The sequence below is a fragment of the Macaca mulatta genome, chromosome 20 (genome assembly GCF_049350105.2).
Source record: "Macaca mulatta isolate MMU2019108-1 chromosome 20, T2T-MMU8v2.0, whole genome shotgun sequence".
NCBI classification, from domain to species: Eukaryota; Metazoa; Chordata; class Mammalia; order Primates; family Cercopithecidae; genus Macaca; species Macaca mulatta.
Window position 1 is genome coordinate 2,117,373 of NC_133425.1, and position 14,471 is coordinate 2,131,843.

At 57.3% G+C, this 14,471-nt stretch overlaps 2 protein-coding genes across 24 annotated transcripts in view; both read right to left on the reverse strand.

The window, feature by feature from the left end:
• LMF1 (lipase maturation factor 1) overlaps positions 1-14,471 on the reverse strand; it is a 120,517-nt gene that overhangs the window by 56,591 nt on the left and 49,455 nt on the right. Inside the window, exon 1 of one of the 23 annotated variants that reach the window (XM_077985191.1) lies at positions 11,727-12,065. The exons of 20 other annotated variants lie outside the window; for them this stretch is intronic. In XM_077985191.1, the coding sequence (XP_077841317.1) occupies positions 11,727-11,751 (25 nt within the window). In that variant the 5' untranslated portion in view covers positions 11,752-12,065. Of the gene's footprint in view, positions 1-188; positions 727-11,726; positions 12,066-14,471 lie in introns of those variants that run through there. 2 more of the 23 variants (XM_077985190.1, XM_077985189.1) reach the window with 2 other exon arrangements.
• On the reverse strand, positions 7,240-10,260 carry LOC144337807 (uncharacterized). Its single transcript, XM_077985320.1, has 2 exons — positions 8,931-10,260; positions 7,240-8,887 (listed from the first exon to the last, which is right to left on the reverse strand). The coding sequence occupies exon 1, from the start codon at positions 10,126-10,128 to the stop codon at positions 9,475-9,477; it is 654 nt and encodes a 217-aa protein (XP_077841446.1). The 5' UTR covers positions 10,129-10,260; the 3' UTR covers positions 7,240-8,887; positions 8,931-9,474.

Below are 14,471 nucleotides of genomic sequence, written 5' to 3' on the forward strand. Positions count from 1 at the left end.
TTATGCTGCCCCGGCTTGTGGAGGGCACAGGCTGCCAAGCTGACGCCTGCTGGTCTTGCAGCGGGACCCCCTCCACCTCGCCTACGCCCCAGGCTCACTGGGCCCCATCTTCCCCACAGAAGCCAGAGCTGCCCAGCTGGCTGGGCCCTGCGAAAGCCCCGGGAAGGAAAGGGTTGCCCTGGGCCCACCTGCTTCTGTTTTCTTTGCTTGGGTCTTGTGGAATTCCAGCAGCTGCGCGGCATGCACAAGGGCTGCCATTGTTCTCCGCCTCAGCGTGGTGGACGACGCGTCCCCAGGAAAGTCAATAAGCAGCACGCTGCCAGGGCGGCCTCAGCGCCAGCGCCAGCGCCAGGGCCAGGGCTCTCCAGGCAGCTCTCACCCAGCAAACACCAGCGCTGTATGAAGCGAGCCTGAGGCACCCGAACGAGGTGGCAACATGCAGGGCCACAGCAGACGCTGCTGGTGAGGGCAGTCCTCGCCCCCTCGGCGCCTTTCCCATTGCGCAGCTGCACGCACTGCCCGCCGGGCATCAGCATCTGCACGCCCTGCTCTTCCCCAGGGACCTCCCTTCCCTTTAACAGGGGGATGGCTCCAGGAGGGCCCCTGCTCCACTCCACTACCCCGGCGTCGTTTCCACCACGTGCTGTGTTGGGCCTTCCGGGAGACTGAGCACAGCCCCAGGAGGAGCCTGGCACGCCCTGCCTGGGGAACTGGGCAGCAGCTCTCGTGGGGAACGTTCACTTCCACGGCCACTGCTCTCCTTCCTGTGACACAGACAGCACTGGTCCAATCACCAGAGAAGCTGCCTGTGCAGGGCCCAGGGAGACGCTCCTGAGCCCTGCCCGCTGGACAGGGTGCGACGCCCCACTCCTGCCCTGGCACCTCGCCTGGTGCACCATATTAATTGCTCATTGCCTGCTAGATGCCCCGATGCTGGTGCAGAGGAGATGCAAGTGCCCCAGCACCCAGGCACAGGTGGGCACCGGTGCCTCTCAGCTGCCCTCCGCTCAGGATTCACACAGATCCACAGCCAGGCTGGGGCCCAAGGCAGGAGCCTGTGGCCTGCAGGCCCAGCCAGCGCTGCAGGTAACCGTACTGTGCCATTCATAGGCATCTCAGGGCATCAGAACAGGCAGAAACGAGGATGCAGCCTCATAACTGCCTTGCTGGAGACGGTTTAGGGTTGAAGGCTCTGCACGTCAGGTCTGGAGCCACAGGAGGTGTGGGGCACCCCAAAATGCTGGGAAAAGAAAATCTGCAGACAATGGCGACTGCCACACGGTGCCTCTCGGAGCGGCTCCCCAGAGCTCTAGACTTGGAATCAGTTCTCACCATCGCTGACGGGGCACGAGGCCTGGCGGCTGCAGCTGCACGTACTGTCTTCCGAGGCCCCACGAGATGCTGAGCCCCGGGAACACGGACATCCCCACCACTGCGCCCTGGGCTGCCCCGACCCCTCCTGGGAGGGGAGCAAACGTCTCCACATTTAAGGGGGACTGCAGGTTGCTTCAGTACCAACCCTTCCGGCACCCTGTGAAGACAGCCCTGACCCAAATGGGTAGAGGCCGGGCAGGCCAAGACCCAGGGAGGCTCCCCACACCCGACCTTCCTGCCCTGCAGGACACAGACCGGACGCTTGCTCGTACAAGAGAACGCACACCGCTATAGGCCCTGAGGCCCGTGATCGCTCCAGTTCTCCAAGTGGAAAACCAGACACACTCTCTCCCACCCTTCCCGTGACCATTGGTGACACAATTTCACTGCCCTGGAATCAGATGGAACTGTGGTTTCTCTGAACTAAATCTCCAAGTGCGAATCATTAATGTTAAGTAGTGACTGACGCAGAGGGCCACACAGCTCTCAGCCCTAAATCGGTGGCTCTGAGGACCCTGGCCTCGCTGCTGCCTGCTTGGCTGGCCCAGGAAGGGTGTCCCCTGAGGCCTGAGGGCTTGTACGGTTTTCACCGTCCCATGCTCGCCTCCTAGATTGCAGGGTCCTGTGCTACTTGTTTTAAGAACACCGTTTTTAAAACAGCCAAAGAAAAACTCACCCTAGACCTGGCTCTGCAGAGCCAAGGGGCGACCGAGGGGCGACTCCCGGGGACATTCAGGCTGGGGGGGCCCTGTGTGCACAGGTGTGAGGAGGCATGGGTATGGACGGGTCTGAACCACCAGAGAAGCCAGGTGCAGGATGGGGGCAGAGGGCAGGCAGAGACCACAGGGTGCAGCAGAGAGCCCTCCTCATCCTCACAACGGCCGGGATCCCTCAGTCTGCAGCTAAGCTCCTAGGCACCTGCTCCCCAAATAAAACCCAGGCAGAGGTGCATGCTGACATTCCTTTTCCATTTATGGGAATCAGAGGTTGAGGAGGGACCCTCTGCCACTGAAGAACCAGAAGATTTGCCACCAAGAGGCGCGATCTGTGCCTGGCAGCCCAGGGCACGTGGGAACACGTGGAGAGATGCCTGGAGGATGCTCTGGGCAGGGCTAGGCTGGGCGGCCAGCAGCACACTCATGCACCACCAGCCTTGGGGACCTCAATCAGAGGATGGAGAGTCCCAGGCCAGCCTAGGGACACGGTGCATTGCTGGCCAGGCAGAGCGCTGGGGTGGAGCCTGAGCTGGGGTTTTCCAGATGGAAGTCCTGTAGGCCAGCAGTCATGTGGGACGAGACAGATGCAGGGTGGGATGACTGCGGTGCCTCAGGCAGGTGAGACGAGCACCATCACTGGGGGCCAGAGCAGGTGAGATGTGGGGATGGGGCACGTGGGATGTGGGGGGCCGGGGCACGTGGGATGTGGGGGGGCCAGGGCAGGTGACAACCAGGTGCTGCTCGGCCACCGGTGAGGGGCAGAGGCTCGGAGGGTGCAGAAGGTGTGCAGGGCGAGGGCAGCCAGCCTCAGGCACAGGGAGGGATATGGGGCCAGTGGGTTGTGGGCTGAGCTGCCTCTGACCAGGGAAGAAACGTGATTTAACACATTTTGGAGGTGCAAGTCACTGCAATGGCCACTGTAGGAGAGAATGCCAGTTGAGGCCTCATTAACTCTGTGGAAACTATTTGAGTTACTAAGAGAGAGTCATTAAATATAGCACAGATGGATCCTTCAAAAATGACAGCCACCATCCACGTTAGAAATAGGAAATCCATTAAGTTCGCTGTTAAAATCTGGGACGAGGGAGCAAAGCGCTTCCCTCTTGACTGCCTGTCACTCAGCTCTGCGCCGGGCCGCCCTCTGCCACCCCAGGGGCTTCTAATGGCGGCCCCAGAGAGAGCTGGGAGCTTTTAAAAGTTTCCTTCGTTTTCACAGGTTATATTTGAGGATGAAAAGTTATGAAATAGCACTGCAAATCTTACTTTGCACTATCACGGAACAGAAGGGCTGTGGGCTACAGACACCCCTGGGGCTGGATGATGGCGGCTGGGGAGATGGGCTCTGGCTGCGAGCCAGTGGCGGGGGTGGGCACTGGTAGGCCACACCCACATGGCCCTGGGACACCAGGTGGCCTTGTCTGTGACCTACCCACATGCAGAGCCCCAGACCCCACTTCTCCACGTCTCCGGCCACAGGGAAAACATCTTTCATGACCATGTTTGAAAAGGCTTCAGAGGGACAAGCGGAGGCTCTGCCACTGAGGCCTGCGGCCTTGGGATGCCTCGTTGGCTCCCCGGCAGCAGCTGAAGGTACGTCAGGAACACCCTCTCCCGGCAGCTGGCTGCGTCCCGGGTGTCCCCTTGCAGACCCTCTGAGTGTTGGGCTCTGGGTCTGTTACGGCGGTTGCTCTGCAGCCAGCTCCGAGAGCATGACTGTGCTCAGCGCTGGGGATGGAGACGCCACCCAGGGGCTGCCACGCTGCAAACTCATCCTGAAGGCAGAGCTAACGTCACACGTGTGGGCCCATCCGCAGCCCAGCACACAGACGCAATCCTGTGGGGAACCAGGCCCAAAGCCCACTCTCATGTTGGTACCATGGGGATGCGTCGTCACCACCTCACCTGCCCCAGGCACACGGGCCACACACAGCCATGGTATCGTCACCACCTCACCTCCCCCAAGCACACGGGCAACACTCAGCCATGGTGTGGCCGCGCCAAGCATATGCTCCGCAAGCCCATGTGAAGAAATGCCGCACCTGTGCACTGTGGGCAGGGGCCATTCTGGGGGCTTGGCCAGGCCTGCTGATCCCTCCGGCTCACTGGAGATGACCAGGCAGGGCTGCCCTCCCCCAGAAGACATGCCCACCCCTGTACCGGGGTTGTCTGCAGGGGTGCTGGGGGGTCCTGATGTTAGCCCTACCCCAGAGGTGACCCAGGGGACAGGAGTGCTGCTGTGCTCACCCAGCACCCCCAGCCCCCTCTGGACCGTGGGCTCCTTCCCTCCTCTGGGATTGGCCAGGCTGTGTCTGGAGTGGGCTGCAGCTCCCTGGCCTGCGGTCACCCAGAGCCAAACTCTGCACAGGAACTTCCAGAACCGGCCTGAGCTGTCACAGCTGCATCTGCCCGCTGGCCACGTCTCACGTCCTGAGGACGTTTCATGGGAGGGCCGCCATTCTGCTGCCCACAAGACATATAGGTGCAGAGCTGGGGACGTGGCATCGGGCCGTGGCGCGGGGCGGCTGGCTGGGTTAAACCAGAGATCAGATGGCAAACGGGAGTGCATTTTCTAGCAAGCAGACATCTCCGAAAGCGCTGGTTGAGGGCTTTCGTGCTTTAGATAAAATTATGTTAACTACACACTCTCAGTTACGAGGAGTTTAGTGGACTGTTACATATTTTAAGGCTATCCGTGGGCGCTGCTGAGAAACAGGAAGTGGCCTCAGTGACCCCTGCACCCGGCCGCGCGGCTTGTTCATACTCGGTTGCCGTGACAACCAGACTTCCCAGCCCCAGGTGTCCCCGTGGCTCAGCTCTGTGCAGGTGTCACCAGCTCTCGGGAAACAAATTCACACTAACGACCTTAGCTATCTTTATTGGTTTTGGATAAATACGAAAATGCTTCCCGTCCACGGAAATTAGACTTCGCGGCAAAGAGTGTTTAGGATTAATGTATTCCAAGTATTTCACCTACCTCAGGCTGGCAGGCACCACACATGACCATTTCTTTGTTTTTTGTGTCCTGGGAGTGAAAAATGGCTGAAATATGCCGAGCCTCCAAGTGACTCATGAGACCCCAGAAAAGTGCTGGCCATCATGGGCTGCGGGGACGCTGTGCCCACGGAGCTGTCCTGGTCCCAGCGTGCCTCAAGGGCCCCGGCCCCTCAGGCCTTGAAGCACTCAAAGGCAGCCCGCGTGGCTGAGAAGCACATTTGACATTGCATTTAACTTTGGTTCAGTTGGATGTGAATTTAAGTGACCATGTGAGGCCAGTGTCCTGGGGTGCACCCCGACTCTCACGCGGGGCCAGTGTCCTGGGGTGCACCCCGACAATCAGCCAGGGCTGGGGTGGGGCCCCTGTCCCGGGGTGCACACCAACTCTCATGTGGGGCCATTGTCCCGGGGTGCACCCCGACTCTCATGTGGGGCTGGGGTCCTGGGGTGCACCCCGACTCTCAGCCAGTCCTGGGGTGGGGCCCCTGTCCCGGGGTGCACCCCAACTCTCATGTGGGGCCACTGTCCCGCGGTGCACCCCGACTCTCATGCGGGGCCGGGGTCCTGGGGTGCACCCCGACTCTCAGCCAGTCCTGGGGTGGGCACCTGCTCAGAGACACCTGTGGGATGTGGGTCTCACTCCCGAGCAGCCGTGGGATGAGCTCACGGCATCTGCCTGCCCCTCCCATGGGGGCTCCTGGGCTGGAGCTTCACAGCCCAGCAGTGCCCATGTCCCTGCTGTGACACCCACGTGGGCTGTCAGAGTGTCAGCGTGGGCCCCCAGACTGAGAAGCGGGTGTTCCCCTCACCACACAGTCTCGGGGACGGTCTGTTTTCACTCGCGGCTTTTCCAGACCCTCCCCTGACACTCGGCGGTCGGCATTTCCAGCTGTGCTCAGTGTGGCCAGCAGGCAGGACCCACCCTACGTGGACGGCGGTGTGTTCGGGGGTTGTGTGAGCTCACACACTCAGAGAAGGAACATGGGGGTTGGCACACCTGGGAAGTGGGCGGGAATCACCCGACATGCCCGGGGCAGGGGTCAGGGCAGCCCTGTGGCCTCTGCCTCATCTCTGTCAGGACCTACACACAGAGCTCCCCGCTCCACCTCCATCACCGCTGAGCCCCCATGGGAAAGCTCACGTCTCCAGTGCTCCCATGAGGACAGCAGTGCCCGCAGCACCAGGGCACAGGCCCGACAGACAAGGGGCCTGGAGGCTGCTGTGGGCATCCCACCCACAGACCCGCTCTGGACAGTGTGGGCCCCTGAGGGCAGGAAGGGCGTCTGGGCCGCAGTCTCATGTGGGTCACTCTTGGGGGGCCTCAGTTAGCAGCAACTGAAGGAGGCAGCGATGTCCTCAGGCCCACATCCTGGAGGTACTGGGGAGAAAGACACAAGTGTTTTGCTAGAAACACTGGCATGTAGAGAGGACTGGGTTTCAGCTACGTCAGGTGGTAGGGCCACCCTGGTAGGAGCCTCACGGGGACCCACAGTCAGAACTTGGGGGCAAGGGTGAGGCAGCCAGCACCCATGCTGGGGTCCCCACCCCACGGCTTCGCCCCGGGACGCCCTTCCTCCAGGCAGCCAGCACCCATGCTGGGGTCCCCACCCCACAGCTTCGCCCCAGGACGCCCTTCCTCTAGGCAGCCAGCACCCATGCTGGGGTCCCCACCGCACGGCTTCACCCCGGGACACCCTTCCTCCAGGCAGTCAGGCTCCTGCCCCCAGCACCATCCCTCTGGCCTTGGTCAAGACTCTGTTTGGACGCCACCTCCACGGCCTTGCTGGACAGGACATTCACACCGGCCCCGGCCCACCGGCTCAGCCCACAACAAGGCATCCACACTGGCCCCGGCCCATCGGCCCCCACAGCACGCACTGCGTGTCCACGTTCCCCTCTCTAAGCAATGCACCCCAAGCACCGGTTCCACACGGACGCAGGAAAGCATCAGGGTGAGGAAGTGGAGGAAAACGCGCTGCTAGGCAGGCGGGCCGGAGAGCTCAGCAGAGACGCACAGCCTCGGAGGAAGGCCAGGCCCACTCCAGAGCGAGAACGAAAATCTCCAGAGCACAAATGCCCTGGATGAGCTCAGCAGCAGCGTGGAGAACAGAAAGAAAACGCAGTGAACATGAAGACACAGCAGCCCCAGTGACTCACTCTAGAGACGAGAGACTCTTAGAAAACAGCAAACAGAAGTACAGGGCCCGGGAGCTGGTGAAAGGCAGGCAGAGGCCTGACGTCCACGCTGGCGGAGCCACAGGAGAAGAGACAGAACATGGGGCAACCCCTCCCCCAAATATGGGCAAAAATTATCCAAATTTGGTAAAAAGTAGGCCTATCGTAGTCAAAAAACTGGCAACCGAAGATAAAATCCCCAAAGTCATCAGAGAAAAGTAACACGTTACATTGGAATGCTAGGAATGACCGTCGCCTTCCTGTCCGTCGGAAACAAGGGACAGATGGAGAGAGGGAGCCAGGCGCAGACCCTTCCCAAGGGGCCCCCCCGTGCCCAGAACGGGCATCTGCAGGCGTCTCCAGCAGCAAAGGACGCTGCGTTCTCCCCGGGGAGCTTCCAGTGTCATCAGAGCCTGAAGGAGGAAGCAACTCGGCACATGTGGCCCAGTGCAGGTGTGGCGGGAGCTGGCCTCAGTCAGCAGGTTGCCCGGGTCTCTGTCTCAGTGCTCAGCAAGGCCAGGACAGGACAGAACGGGCCCCATCACAGACTGCGCTTAGAAGGCACTCAGTGAAACAAGGACCATTTTCTTCTGGAGGTAACTCAACAAGGTAAGACTGTGAGTCAGATGCCTTGGATGATAAGAAGTCCAGGTAAGTAGAAGACAGGAGGAAGCTTCCCTAATATCACCTACAAATCTGCTTCCACTGGGGCAGTCTCTTCCCCTTTTCAGACAGCGCAAAGCCCTCCTGTGGTGAACACAGTCACCACAGCCCTTCTTGAGGGGCCACTGGGTCCACAACCTCCTGGGTGGGCACATGGACCTGCGCTTCCTGCAGAGATGCTGACCAGACAGGCCCTGTGCAAAGTTCACCTGCGAGCCAGGCACTGGTACAAAGCCAAACCCCCGGCGGAGTGTGTGGGTGCGGAGACAAAACGCTCCACAAGTGCTCACAGGGACTCAACCTTAGAACAAGACAGTTGTATCTTCGTACAAATGGGAGTGGTGACGAGTGAGGATGACGGGAATTTCTGGGGCGACGGCCACTCTCTATACCTTGATGGGGCTCATGCAAGTTTTTTATCAAGGGAAAGACGCAATGTGCGGTGAGTTCCAGCTAACGATGTGCAGGCTGAAGCACCTGGGGAAGCGTTGATGCCAGCCCCACCCTGACGTGCGCTGAAGCACCAACGCAGGGACGGGGGTCACGGGCGAGCAGACCCACTAAATAATGACACAGCAAACCCTGTAAACAGAACCCACAGCATCCAGGCGGTTCCTATGCGGGTTTTACTATACAGTTCTTAGGAGAAAAACAATAAAGGTTAAAAGGTTTGAAATGTAAAGAAGATTAACTACATAGAAAATTTAAAAACAAAACACAAGTAAGAGAATCTACAGAAACAGGCTCAGCCACTGAGAGGTGTCAGCAAGGTCTGGGTGGAACATTAAAAACCCTGCGGGCAGGCCTGGAAAGCAGCGTTCCCCCGCAGCTGAGGAGTAAGGGGAGAGAAGCAGCTGTTTATCCCAGATGAAGTCCAGAGCGACACATTCCAAACAGCCGACATGGGACAGAGGCGACGAGGGGGGGTGGCCTGGACAGAAAACATCCAGGCAGCCCAGGGCACCCTGTCCCGCGGGCCCAGCCAAACGTCCAGGCAGCCCGGGGCACCCTGTCCCGCCCAGCCATGCTCCTTGGCAGCAACCACCCAGGGGCTATCTCACGGGCAGATCAGGGAAGCGCTGGTCCCCGCACAATCTCACCTCCACGGCGAGGTGGGAGAAGGCAGCCACCTCGCGAGGGGGCCACAGAGTGGGTTCTGATCCAGCCGTGAGCTCTCCCCCCCAGCCCACAGTGACCGGCAGCCAGGCAGGCAGAGTGGCCACGGGAGAACTGACCCAGCAGGACCTGAAGCGGGGAGACAGCGTGTGGGCGTCCACCCAACGCGGCCAGCCCTCGTGTGGACAAACAGCGGAGAAAAGGCATTACTAACATGGACGTGAAGAAAGTCGCTCGGTTTTCAGGTGTGATGTGGTGGTGGTTGTGTTGTTGCAAAGGCCCTGTCTTCAGGTGTATGAGGAACGTTTCCCAATGCGGGAATGTGATGCCTGGAATCTGCTTCATGATAAAACAGAGCAGGGGCGAGGAGGACGCGGCAGCTGCTGACACCGGCACGGCGCACTGTGGCCTGCGAGGGTCCCAAGCTGTCCACAGTTCATTCCTCCCCATCGCGTGGCTTCCTGAACAGCCACATATTTCCTAACTCTGCCCGCTGAGGGGCCGAGAAGCCGCAGCTCCCCAGTAGCAACAGGCACCCCAGCACCCACATCTTGGTCTCTGAACACCCTTCCCCACTAGACTTCTCAGGGAGCTTGATCCAGGGCTGGAAAGACAAAAACAGGAGATGGTTGTCTGGCAGCATCACAAAGCAGGGGGAGCACAGGACGGGCGGCAGAGGGTGCAGGGCCTGAGTTAGGGAGCAGAGGGAGCACAGGACGGGCGGCAGAGGGTGCAGGGCCTGAGTTAGGGAGCAGGGGGAGCGCAGGACGGGCAGCAGAGGGTGCAGGGCCTGAGTTAGGGAGCAGGGGGAGCACAGGACGGGCGGCAGAGGGTGCAGGGCCTGAGTTAGGGAGCAGGGGGAGTGCAGGACGGGCAGCAGAGGGTGCAGGGCCTGAGTTAGGGAGCAGGGGGAGTGCAGGACGGGCAGCAGAGGGTGCAGGGCCTGAGTTAGGGAGCAGGGGGAGTGCAGGACGGGCAGCAGAGGGCACGGGGCCTGAGTCAGGGAGCAGGGGGGGCGCAGGACAGGCGGCAGAGGGCACAGGGCCTGAGTCAGGGAGCGGGGGGGCGCGGGACAGGCGGCAGAGGGCATGGGGCCCAAGTCATAGAGAGCAGGGGAAGCGCGGGACGGGCGGCAGAGGGCATGGGGCCTGAGTCAGGGAGCGGGGGGGCGCGGGACAGGTGGCAGAGGGCATGGGGCCCAAGTCATAGAGAGCAGGGGAAGCGCGGGACGGGCGGCAGAGGGCATGGGGCCTGAGTCAGGGAGCAGGGGAAGCATAGGATGGGCGGCAGAGAGCGTGGGGCCTGAGTCAGGGAGCAGGGCGGGCGCAGGACGGGCGGCAGAGGGCGTGGGGACCAGAGTCTGTATCTTTGTCTGTCTCCCCTGCCTGGGGCCATGCACCGAACCTGCACCTGTGTCTGCGTCTCCCCCAGCTGGTGGCCACAACAGTGTCTGATGGGACCAAAAGAGCTTCTGGCCTCTCTGCTGCTCGCACAACTCCGGACGCACAGGCCTTTGCCCGGCAGGGCAGCCCTACAGGGCCGTGTGAGGACGACAATGGCTCACCCTACCAGACAGTGACCACCACGGTTGGACAAGCCGAGAGAAGGACCCATCTCAGCAGCTGCTTTTACATGTCTTTCTATAAATGTGATCACGCAAAGAGTTTAAAAAGGATCCTGGTGGTTTGCACGGACAGTCCCTGCTACTCGGGAGGCTGAGGTGGCAGGACAGCTGCAGCCCAGTCGTTTGAGACTAGCCTGAGCAACATAGCAAGATCCCATCTCTAAAAAAAAAGAAATCCTCCATAAGAACACTGCTTTAGAAGGAAGCGGAGGAAGGGCTGTGGACTCTGAGGCTTACCCTCAGTGCAGTGAGGTCACCTGCTCCGGGGAACCATCTTAGGATCCCTGGGATGGGCAGAGGGACAAACTCGTCAGTGGCACCCCATCTGGCAGAGAACCTGCCCCACAATCTCCAGATCCACAGACCTACAAAGCATCTGCTCCAAGCAGTAACAATGAGGTCCCGAGTGGAAATCTTCACAAAGTGGAGAGAAAAAACTGATGGATTGTCTAATGTGTTTGATTCTGTAAAAACAACAGTATTGGAAAGGGTTGACCAGTTGCACTGGTACGGTTGGAAGACATTAGTGAGAGATGATCAGCGATGAAAAACCAAGCCAATCAAAAAAGAAGAGGCAACTATGAACTCCAAAAAAAAGGAAGCGTTATTAGAAAAGAAGTTATTATAGTTCACTACTTGGCTCAGCAGTCACAATATTTACAGAGTCAAAATAAAGACTATTAAACTAATAAAAATCGTATTTGTGACATAGCTTACTAATGAGAAGAACATTAGGGTGTGTGAGGGCAATCCCTGTCATTCATAAGAGGACACGTATACACAGTGTCTAACTGTGATGTGCGAAGAATAATCCATATAAACCCATCAGTCAGAAAGACAGATAAATACCGGAGTAAGTGCTGGAAGTGATAAAAGGGTTGTCTGGAGAACAGCATTTGGCTGAGAACTGATAAGACAGGTACTTCTGTTAGTATTATAAGTCAGGTAATACAATTGGACTAATCATACACATGCCGAATTTTTTTTTTAATAATTAAAAGAACAATCCTCAGGCCACATTGGCCACAGTGTAATAAAATCAAAGTTAAGAAACAAAAGGTCACCTGTAAAACCCTGAGCGTGTGGCATTTTCGAAGCATTTCTGCAGGTGGTCCTTGGTCTAAAGGCATCAGCGCTGAAGGTTATAAAACCACATCATCGGCCACTGTCGGGGCAGCACGGGGCCTCAGGTGATGGGGTGGGGCAGGGACACAGCCAGAAGAGGGTGGCCGCCCTCCAGTTGGCTTTCATTAGCGGAGAAGAAGAGATGGAAAACAGCTGAATCAACCAACTCCAGGCAGTGGAAATGATAAACCCCTTTCTCCCAGAAAAAGCAAGCAACCTACAAAAGGCAAAAATTAATGAGCTCGAGTATATTTTAAAATTCTGATAGATAAAACCAGCTCTTTGAAAAGACCCACGAAGGGGATGATCTACGGCGGTTCTGGCAATGGGCAGTGGGGAAAAGGAGGAAACAAGTATTAAGCCCCAGGCGGGAGAACGGACGCAGGCCTGCTAGGGGGCGGCAAGGCCACCGCACAGACTATGCCCTGTGGCTGGCAGCGGGAGGGTGGAGGGGAGGAGTGCGCGAATCAGACCCTCATCCGTGGGATGCTGGGAGCAAGTCCCTGAACGCCTGCTGGGCTCAGCTGCCCCCTGCAGAACGGGTGGTGATGAAACCGCCCTCTTCAGCCACCACAGGGCCACACAGGAAGCTCCAAGCTCACTGTCACTGCCACTAATCCACAGGAACGAAGAGCGATGCCACCAAACATCCGGCCTCCACACAGTCTAACATAAAAACAACTAAAAAGCGATGCGGAAGATTCTAGATTAAAGCCACCCAAGCGGATTCAGGACTGGAAGTATGAATTACAGCGACAAAACCGCTCCTCAGGAGCTGAGAATCCTGCATAGTAAAGAGAGAACCATGGCTTTGAAATAGCAATGGATAACAATGTGATGGGAGAAATTCAAAACCAACAAAAAGTTAACATTCACGTGAATGAGACAAAACGGACTTTAAAATCTGTTTTCTCGGTGGGTGTGGTGGCTCATGCCTGTAATCCCCTGGAGCACTTTGGGAGGTCAAGACAGGAGGACGGTTTGAGCCTAGGAGTTCGAGACCAGCCTGGACAACATAGCAAGACCCTGTCTCTATAAAAATGAAAATTTAAAAATTGTATGTGGTGATTCACGCCTGTGGTCCTAGCTACTTGGGAGGCTGAGGTGGGAGGATCACTTGAGTCAGGGGAGGTCAAGGCTGCAACGAGCTGTGATTGTGACACTGCAGTCCAGCTTGGACAACAGAGCAAGGCCCTGTCTCAGAAAAAAAAATATATATATATATATAATTTATATATACATATATACATCGTTTTCTTCTAGGTTCAACTTAATAATTTCCATCAGATACTAGTAAATGGAAAAAAGGCAATGAAAGAAATGTATCTAATATGGCCCTGTTTGAGTAAAGCGAACATTTACCCCTAAATCCTGTGTGTGCATCTGCATATGTGTCTACGTGTGTGCATGTTTGCACATGATCTACATGTGTCTCTGTGTGCACATGTGTGCACGTGTTTGCATATGATCTGCATGTGTGCATGTGTTTGCATGATCTGCATACATGTGTCTGTGTGCATGTGTTTGCATATGATCTACATACGTGCCTTGTGTGCGTGTGCATGTGTTTGCATATGATCTGCATACATGTCTGTGTGCATGTGTGTGCTGTTTGCACATCATCTGCATATGCGTGTGTGCATGTGTTTGCATATGATCTGCAAATGTGTGCACGTGTGTGCATGTGTTTGTATATGATATGTATACGTGTCTGCGTGCATGTGTGCGTGTTTGCATATGATCTGCATACGTGTGTGCGCATGTGTGCACTTTTGTATATGATCCTCATGTGGGTCTGTGTGCATACGTGCACGTGTTTGCATGATTGGCATACATGTCTGTGCGCATGTGTGCACGTGTATGCATATGATATACATGTGTGGGTGTGTGCACGTGTGCACGTGTTTGCATATGATCTGCATGCACCTATGTGCATGTGTTTGCATATAATCTGCATACATGTCTGTGTGTGCATGTGTGCACGTTTGCATACGATCTGCATAAGTGTGCATGCGTTCACGTTTACATGTGGTCTGCATGCGTGTGTGTGCATGCATTCAGGTGTGTTTGCATATGATCTGCGTGTCTGTGTGCACATGCGTGCACGTGTTTGCATATGATCTGCATACGTGTGTCTCTGTGTGTGCATGTGTGCACGTGTGTTTGCATATGTCTGCGCTTGGGTACAAATCTGAGTTGGCATAAAGATAAGGACAGACAGAACAGGAGGTTAACATAGGGTGGATGAAAATTAGATGAAAAAAGACTACACTGAAAACAAGTGCCCACCACAGATGTGCACGCACACGTGTGAAGAAGGTGGAACCCGGCACCACGGCACACACCCTAAGGGGCCCTGGCGTCCACCCAGAGGCTTCCTCTTCTCCTTCACTGTGCTGGCTGCATGTAGCACCCCAGGGAGCCTGCAGGTCACGGCCAGGATGCCAGTTGCTCCTCAGGTCCCCATTTGCCACCTCTCCTCTCCCCGAGTCCTCCCTAGGCAGCACCCCGGGCCTACGGTGGTGTTCCAGTAGCCCAAGAAGACAGACAGCCTGGCAAGTAGTGACAGAGAAGCCACCAGGCGAGAACACCACTCCTGGAGCCAAGAAAGACCCCAAGACCCCAGTGGAGAGCACTGGAGGGTCCAGAAGGGCTACTGCATCCAGGCGGAGACTCAGGCCCAG